Source organism: Scomber scombrus, chromosome 3, assembly GCF_963691925.1.
Source record: "Scomber scombrus chromosome 3, fScoSco1.1, whole genome shotgun sequence".
Classification (NCBI taxonomy): domain Eukaryota; kingdom Metazoa; phylum Chordata; class Actinopteri; order Scombriformes; family Scombridae; genus Scomber; species Scomber scombrus.
Window position 1 is genome coordinate 21,403,189 of NC_084972.1, and position 9,443 is coordinate 21,412,631.

Genomic DNA, 9,443 nt, shown 5'->3' on the forward strand with positions numbered 1-9,443 from the left:
CTCTCTCTCTCTCTCTCTCTCTCTCTCTCTCTCTCTCTCTCTCTCTCTCTCTCTCTCTCTCTGGATGTGTTTGGAGAGGCTGATCTTGCGCGTAAAACATCCTTGATATTTGAGGCGCTCCAGGGATTTAGCGAGCATGCCCAGTGCGCCTCTCTGAGCCTGAGAGGAAAGCAGTGGTGCAGCAGCAGAGTCATACCAAGCATAGCCTGCGTGTCAGTGCAGTCGACTTACAGCTGGCTGTGAGGAGAACTGACGCTACTCTTTTTTTTCTTTGCTCTTTGTCACCGCGACACATTTATACCTGCATTTTAAAACAAAAACGACATACTAAACTCATTAGAGCAACTGGAGGAGTTTCGATTATCTCTGCGGGTTTTTTTAGTCATTAAAGAGGGTTTCTAGAAAACTAAAAGTTGGAGGCTGGGCCTTTTTTTTTTTTTTTTTTTTTTTTTAGCCTTTTGACCGTCGCTTGAGAGGAGAGGGAAAAAAAGCTGGTCTTTTTTTTTGTTGTTATAAAAAATAAAAAAACCTCGATAAATGCTACTCACGAAAATGGACCTGTTGAACTACCAGTACCTGGACAAAATGAACAACAACATTGGCATTCTCTGCTACGAAGGTAAAATTAGGGTTTTTTTTTTTTTTTTTTTTTGGGGGGGGGGGGGGGGGGCTTTTTTGTGGCTGTTTGTTATCGACTGTTTGTAAAAGTTGGAAGTGGCCCCTACCCGTTTGACGGTGTGAGTGAAGTAACGCTGGCGACGTTGTTGATACCGTCGAAGCTTTTATGAAAATATAACACATACCTAGAAGAGAAAAGTTTTACATTTGAATCCATATTGATATGTTGAATGTCTACACGATTTATTGATACAAACCTATACCACTTAGTAACTTTTCAAAGGTTAAAATAGCTTATTTTCTCATTTCATTGGACTCTTTGCTCGTTATCTGAAAAAAGTGGAAGTTTATTTAAAAAAATTCTTTCTTTATCATTTGTCTGTGATATTGACGGATCCCCTGAAAAAAGGAAGACCCTGGCTAATGATTGAGATCAAAGGCTGAATAACAGACTGTAAGCCATGTGTGAATTTCATAGCTCTCCTATGGTTGACTCATACTGTGTAGTTAACTAGTTGTACAGTTATTTTGACTTTCTGCTCTCTTATTATTCATATCAGCCTTTTGCATTACTAACTGAGATATTTCTGGTTATTGTTCTGTTTTTTCTGGTCTGCCTTTTTAGTTGAATCAGATTCTCCCTGAAGGACACTGATTTCTGTGATTTGTAAAACATTTCAATATCTGCCTGTGTCAGTTTGATAAGCTCTACTCTTTTCACTGTGGAAGTGTTATTTTCTATTTCTATCATTGGCAGCATACAATTTTAAAGTTATGTTATGAAGGCAGAGAGCTGGAGCTTCAATATCTATGCAAAGTGGCCGACTTTGGAGTAGTGCCTGTTTTCTGCCTCTGTTGTTAGTGCTTTCATGTCAGGCCGTGCAATACCATCCAGTCTTTCTGGTGATTAAAAACAAGCTCTCTCCCTCTGTACTACCCTGATTCTCTGTGGATCATGTAGAAATAACCCCACCAGCACTGAAAGAAACCATTTCTTTACTTAATTCACAAGCAAGTGTGTAGCAGTACAGCAGAAATCCAGGTTTTTACATGAGCAAGGAATACTCCAAATAGCCTAGAAGAAATATTAGGATTGTGGCTGAAGACATTATTAGTAGGAAAGAGTTGTTCAGGGTTGTGACTGACATACACAAAATAGAAAATAATGGCAGCAACAAAACAGGAAAGCATTTGAGTGATAAATGAATCATGTGGCTTTCTTCTCATCTCTTTTTGTCCCACTATGTTGTGCATTAACCTGCTTTTCTTCACTGCTACTGTACCAGAGTTAGCAGCTCCTCTCTACATGACTGCATATAATGAACTTGTATTAACACTCCTATTAAAAGTGTGTGGTGACTGAAAACCATTTTGCAGATTGGCAGAGAGGGTCAGAGAGGTAGTTTGGCAGATGGCCAAGCACCATTTATCGAATAAGGAGAGGGAAACATCACAAATGCAGGGATGAGTTGCTGTGTTGAGGCTGACTTTTGCTGAAAGTACTATTAGCAGCACAAGCACAAGATACTCTGTGTAGTGATTAAAGCATGTGCTAGTTGTATTTTGTCTGTTTCTAATGCTTTGAGTGTGCTGCTGTAACTTCTGTTTGGCAGACTGCAGGTAAGATTATTGCTTTCTGGCATGTGACTTTTCAAGTTTTGCTGCAGAGTTTGGTTACACATGTCATTATTGTAAAGTTCCAGTGACACTTTTCTCAAAGCTCACTCTGTGCAGAGATAGTGTAGCAGATTAAAGTACCACTGGCCTGGGATTGAATCCAATCACAAGGCTTTACTGTGTCATCTTCCTCAGGTTTCATACCCAGTGAACTCAGTGAAGTAAATTACAGGAGTGAAGAGGGGAGGGGACTACTCTTTAGTGGTATTTTTATACTTGTACTGTATCCTCTGGGTGCCTCTTTGACATGATGTTTCAAACACAATGTCTTATTTCTCTCTCTGTGGAGGCCCATCTCTGCAGGGTTAGTCCTATCTATTTGTTTTTCTGGTCTTACCTGTGTGTGTGTGTGTGTGTGTGTGTGTGTGTGTGTGTGTGTGTGTGTGTGTGTGTGTGTGTGTGTGTGTGTGTGTGTGTGTGTGTGTTTTTAGCTGACTTAGCTCAAATCTGACTCCATCATGTGCCTCATGATAAGAATGATAAGGGGGGGGGGGGGGGGGGGAGAATAAGTAAAAAGAGTGTAAGAAAAGCTATTCATGCTCCAACATGTTGAGCCAATAAGGGGTTGGAGGAGCTTTGTGAGACTGTGAGTCGGTGCTGGCTTGTTATTGTTTGCATGAACGCACATACTCAAATACATTCCCCCACAAACACACATGTGTATACTCATTAATACTGGTGCACTGCCGTGAGAGCTTCAGTTCAGTAAAGTTTCTCCACTGATGTTATCACCAGTGTTTTCTAGTAAATGTAGGTGGGACATTTAACCAGTATCTCATGCAGTACACGTAAACCCGCACCCTGATCAAGTTGTAAGTGTGTAAATATGTGGCCAGTTTAAAATGACTGGATCTTTTACATCTTGCACATCAAGGGTTTCAATAGTTTGCATTATCAAGACATTGTTTAAGTCATCAGATATCTGGAGTGATGTGTGATGATTAATAGAGAGGTTCCATTGACAGTTTAATGTAAATACACAGATCTTGATCCAGTTCCTTTTGTGACTTATTTGGTGCATGAATGACAATTTACCTGACAATTAGAGTCAGAACTAAGTGTTTTATGTGCTGTAGTAAATTGAAAGGTTGTTAGTAATTCCTGATCTATTAATCAGGTTATGGTCACATTGATTCTGTCCTTAATTTGCCTCACAAAGTTTGTTTAATGTAACATGTGAAAAGTGATATCTGTTGCTTCAAATCTTTCTTCCTCAATTCACCTTCTCTATATTTTTGTTTGCATCATCTCATCTAAACTCATCTCAATTCAGGTGAACAGGTTTGGGTATAAAAACGCTGAACTAACCATATCCATCAGTGACATATTTCAGTAGTCATTTACTATATAGCTAGCCTTAAAGACATCAGTGACCTGTCTGGACTGAAGGACTGTGTTCAAACACCATTATTTCATGCTGAAGTGTAGAATATGAAAGTGTATCCCTCCTACATCTGGTGTATATCCCCATTTAAATGATATCCTAAAAGTGACTTAACATAAAAACACAGGACAATGATCATATAGGTTTATGTCTATCAGTTTAAATTTGACTTAGTCTCTGAAAAGTAATGCCTTGAAACTACAAAACTCATGAAGCATGGCCACTGTTGCCATGGAGAAGAAGCCAATTAGAAGTGCAAATCAGAGGGGTAGGGACTTAAAAAGCACAATGGTTATGGTGCTGTAGCTACTGAATTCATATAAAATTGACACATCATTTTAAAGTGAATTGCTTTAAGTTGTAGTTTGTATTGTGTTTTCTCAACACTGTAGCCTTTAGCTTCCTTTTGCCGCTAGTGATGCATGTAACATCATTTTAAGCTCTGCGTTTGGATGTTTCGTGCTGAAATCAACCCAGGAGTTGTGGTGAAAGTCTCTATTTAAGCTTTAATGTACTTTTCTAGCGCAGTTGCTAATCATTTGGACTGTTTATTCAACCAGGAGAGTTTCATGCCGATCCAAACGGTAGAAACGCTCCAACTGTGAGTCACGTAACATCATCTGTGGGAAAAATGAATGGGACTTTGAACCAGGAATGCCTGAATTAGCTTCTCCCACTTTGCACCTCTGTGGCGAACTCAGAGTTCCCAGTGTGCCTTTGGGGGACCAGTTAAATATCACATTATAACATAAACATCACTGTTAGTGACAATGGAAGTCCATTGATTTACTTAACAACTACTCCAATCATGTGTAGTGTTGAACTTAAAAGAAAAGAAAGACTCCAATCTCCTGCAGTGTCAAACCATCTGATTTCTCCCATTTTCAAATCATTTTATATTCCCAATAATATTAAACAGTGGTTTTGAATATATTTTTGGAAATTTATGTGATTGATTTGAGCTCACACTCATTTTGAAGATATTTATGACCGTCCAGCAGTGTTTTAGATCTCTCTCTGTCCGTTGGTTCATCTGTCTGTTTCTCTCATTCCAGTTCTCCCTTTCTCTCTCTCTGTCATGCTGCTATCAGTTGTACGCCTGGCAGTGAGGGGTTCAGGGGAATGCTGACTGTCCCTTTTTGCTGCTGAGCAGTAGAAAATAAACAAGGTTGAAAACCTCCTCAAAGCCGCATACTTTTGTCAACCTCTCTCCCTCTTTGTCTGCATGTCTTGCTCTCCTTTCCTCTCTCTGTCAGAGATCAAACCAATCTAACATCCGGTTTAAAAGTTCAGTTCACAAAGACAAGAAGTTCTGTGGAAGAGTTGGGTTTTTTTTCACAGTAACATGTCCTTTTGAGTATTTAAAGAACAAAAACCTCCATAGACTTGAAAAATAAAAGCAACCCTAGAGGGCCAAGTTCAGGTTACTGAGAAACTCAGCCAAAAATAATCACTTTGCAGCTTTGCAGAGAGAGAAGAGGACAAGCTTGGACTCATCTTTTATAAGTATCTGGAGGGGAAAAGGAGAGAGGGAGAGACTAGGAAGTACAGAGAGAGAGAGAGAGAGGTTCACCTCTGTTTGTAATCCAATCTCATCCTGATTCCAAACTGTTTGAAGTTGTGTCAAGAGAAATAGGCTTTGATCATGTCGACCTAATGAACTGAGAGCGGAGAGGGGAAAGGATAGAGTGGAGTTTTACTTCTGTGTAACTCTTCCTCTCATTGTTGGTTTAAAGGGAAAAATAATCATAATATTACAATGATCTGTATGTCCTGAACAGAGACTGGTGTGTAGAGTAGATACATGTATAAACCACTATATTGTGAGTTATATTATGCGTTAACAGCAGCTAATTGTGTGTAGCATAGAAAGTCGTCTTATCAGAAATTGTGTGAGTACCTGCCAATATTGCTTTTTCCCATCTGTCTTGATTTGAAGGTAAAGCTGATTCCCTTTTGGTCACTTCTATTCAGTCCTTCTGCTGACTTCTGTATTTCATTCTATTGGTTTGGACAAATACTGTAAGTAAGTACATTTGTAACACTTGAGAAACAACCCTGTTAAAAGAAATAAATACACTCAGTTGCCAGTTTTGTATGCGTAGCTAAAACTAAAGCAGTCTAATCCAACAACCCTGAAATGAATCCAGCTTTCACAAAAGGTCATAATGTACAAATGATACTACAATCTCCAAAATAACTGGAGCCGAATCAAAACCTATCCAAACCAGTTTCGACAAACAAAAAACAGAACATTATCACCTCCATTAATGTCGGACTTATTGCAACATGAATGTAAAGTCAACTGAGTATCAGTTTGTTCAATTAGTTTCACTGTGGTGCAGCAGTTAGGTCAACAGTATTTGACTCCATACGGTCAAATGTCTTGCTTGTTTGCAGGGGAAACACTCGCAGATCCACCACTTGTTGAGCGCCTCACTCCTGAACCTCTGATAAGCTATTATGTGCCCTGGATCCTGATTGGACAGTCCGGTGTCACAGTTGCTCTTCTTTTATTGCCATCCCTCTGTCCTGCCAAAAATAATGATGTCATCCTTGTTGCCATGGTACACAGTGGGGCGAGCAGGAACATGCCAGAGAGAGGGGGAGAGAGAGAGGGGGAGGGGGCGGGGGTGCTGCTGTGTTTGGGAGGCCATGCTAAGACTGAACATACATAGAGGAACATTGGTGGAACAGAGCAAACATTTTAGAACATTACAAAGCTCTTACACCATGTGAGGCTGCATGCTGCTGCCCTCTAAATGGTTGAATCATATTATTTTAAGCTCAGTTTGAATTGGAAAACTTCTCCAAGTTTGATATCCTTATGCATCCAAAAGTTATCTCATCCAAGACGACTGTGGTTCATAGGAACCAGAACCCAGAAATGTTAACAATAAACAGTACAGTGCAGTAATGCATTGGTAATCATATTTGAAATCCAATATTAACATAGATTTTTATATTATTGAATTGAGTAAAATCTGATTATCACTCGGTATTTGATATTCAAAATAAATGCTGATAAATCCTTATACTGATAAATTTAATATGGTTTTATACAGAATCACTTGGTATTACATTGCAGCAGATTGGAGTTGCAGCATTAGTGAGTAATTGTTATTTGTTTCGGTAGTTATGGTGAAAGCTGTGACTTGGAATAGGGAGTCTTAGTCTAGGTTGTATGTTTTGTTTGGGAAAAGTCAGACAGATACATGAAGCCAGAGCAGTGGAAAGTCCCCGTGCTGAGACAGAGCCAGTGGTAGTTTTCCTGATTCTCTTTTGCTCTTACTCCCACTCACTGAAGACTCTGTAGGCCTTCTGTACCAGGACAAGACTGGAGGAAAGCAGAGTCAAGAGACAGAGAGGGAGAAATAGTTCACACCACACACACAAACACACACACACACACACACACACACACACACACACACACACACACACACACATACATACACGTATGGAGAACCCATCCACAACTATTTCTTCCAAAACATTCCTAACCAGCTACTCCCCTGCTCATGCCAGAGGTTTGTGCCTCTCTCAGCAAACCGTATAAGTCAACAAAATCAAAAATTTGAGCTGAAACACTGCCGGTACAGTAAATTCACTGTGATGAAGCAGTTTTTGTGGTAAACTTGTTTAAAGTGGCAATAAAACAGTTGCCTTCTGCTTGAAAACAACATGATTATAACTTGTTACTGTATTTATATTAATGAGTAAGCACTCTGTTAGAAGAGTAAGAACATGAGCTGACAGCCACAGCACAACTCTCAGTTCAGTTTGTCATGTTTCATGATCCTAAAATGTTTTTTTAAAGGTTTTTTTTTCTTTTCTCGAACTTCATAATTATTCCTCAAAGATTCACAATTACTAATAGTCATTCTCTCCCTTTTCTTCCTATCTGCCCTCCTTTTCTCAGGTGAAGCAGCTTTGAGGGGGGACCCCAGACTCCAGTCCCTGTCCCTATCCTCGTCTTCCTCATCATCGTCATCCTCTTCGTCATCATCTTCCTCTTCCTCCTCCATCTCCAGCCACAGGACAGGTCCTCCTCCCATCAGCCCCACCAAGAGGAAGCTGAGCGGGGACCAGGGGGACAGCGACATGGACGACAGCGAGCATGTGGCAAAGATTAGCCGACTGTTTGCTGCACAGCTGTGAGTACACCGACTGAGACACTCACACACATTCTAATAAATCCATTATGGAGACCTTGCAATTGAGTTGTTTTTCTAGATGTCCATTTCCTTAAAATGCAAGTGAAAATTAAGGATCTTCAATTTTGTATTGCATCACCTTTTTCTTTTTTTTCTGTCCCTGATCTTCTGTCTCTCACACACAAACACACAGCAGCCAGTGAAGAAGACCCCTCTCTTCTTAGAAACTACACATACACACATACAAAGCTCAGTTTTTAAAAGAAACTTGTGTAAGTGTTTCTGTTGGCTGTGTGTCTGCGGGCTCCTCTCTTGGTGAAGTTGTGCACAGGCAGGCTTTCTCAGATGTCCCAGTTTGGACTCCAGGGTGCTACACCAGGTTTAGCTGTGTCCGCAGTGTTCTCCTTATAGCCACAGATCTCTGTAAGCTTGGAAACAGGGACTGCACAACAGAAAGATTACTCACATCTCCAACGTTCCCACATTCGCACTTCCAAAGATTCCAGAGATTCCTGAGCTCTGATTGGTGGCGAAGGACTGCTGGGGCCAGGGGCAGTGGAGTCAGAGCTCTCTTTCTCTATTTCTCTCTCTCTCTCTCTCTCTCTCTCTCTCTCTCTCTCTCTCTCTCTCTCTCTCTCTCTCTCTCTCTCTCTCTCTCTCTCTCTCTCTCTCTCTCTCTCTTTCTCTCTCTCTCTCTCAGTTCGACTGAGTCAGTCATGGGACTTTAGCCATTGCTATTTATTGCAGAGACCATCAGGGAGGTGTTGGGTAGAGCTGTGCAGTTATTGCATGCATGCTAGTTCTTAGTAATATGTCCTGCTACTTAAAATACAGGTAGTATTCACAATTAATGGTCGTTGGCAGCATGATTATTTGGAGATGACATTAGCTGAGCTCAGCTTAAACTCACAGCAATTATATATATATATATATATATATATATATATATATATATATATATATATATATATATATATATATATATATATGTTTTCCAGTCCGGTCACAGCAAAAATAACACAAGTATCTAAACACCAGTAAAAAATTCAGAGCAGCATTCAGATCAATATATTGCCTATAAATCTGAGAGGTTCTTTTATTTCCCCAGAATGATTTATGGTTTTTACTTGGGGAGTCTGCACATGACAGAAGTAATTTGCACAAATGTTGAGTTGCCTGTGTGGCAGGGCCGGGCTATTTCGGTGCAGATTGTGTTACAGGTAGCATTCTGTGACCGTTGAATCAAGTGGTTCCAGTGGCACAAGGGAAAAGGGTCTTTCTCCCTTCATCTTGTGACTGTGCTCGCATAACAAAGGATTAGCTTGTGCGACTTGACATTTGTGCAGAGTCATCTTGTTTTCTCTTATGGATGTGTCAATGGTGGGAGAATTAACATTATACTTCTCAGGGAAACTGGACAGTAAATCCAGCTTCCCACTCTGTGTATTGTTCTTGTTTTTTACTGAGACAGTTTTCATGCACCGTGTGGTTTTCTTCTGCATACATTGATAAGCGAATAATTCTACTCCTGTTTTACAAGTTGGACTTTCTTTCGTCAGTCGCTCTGCCAAAGTACAATGGGGCTTTTTTTTAAATTAATTTATTTT

The 9,443-nt window shown here is 40.1% G+C and overlaps 1 protein-coding gene across 1 annotated transcript in view; it reads left to right on the top strand.

Annotated features, from left to right (window-relative positions):
* The first annotated feature begins 232 nt into the window (after positions 1 to 232).
* The window catches only part of vgll4b (vestigial-like family member 4b), a 22,328-nt gene continuing 13,117 nt past the window's right edge, over positions 233 to 9,443 (top strand). The window contains exons 1-2 of the mRNA XM_062415800.1: positions 233 to 619; positions 7,602 to 7,836. Of these exons, the coding sequence (XP_062271784.1) occupies positions 538 to 619; positions 7,602 to 7,836 (317 nt within the window). The 5' untranslated portion in view covers positions 233 to 537. The remainder of the gene's footprint in view (positions 620 to 7,601; positions 7,837 to 9,443) is intronic.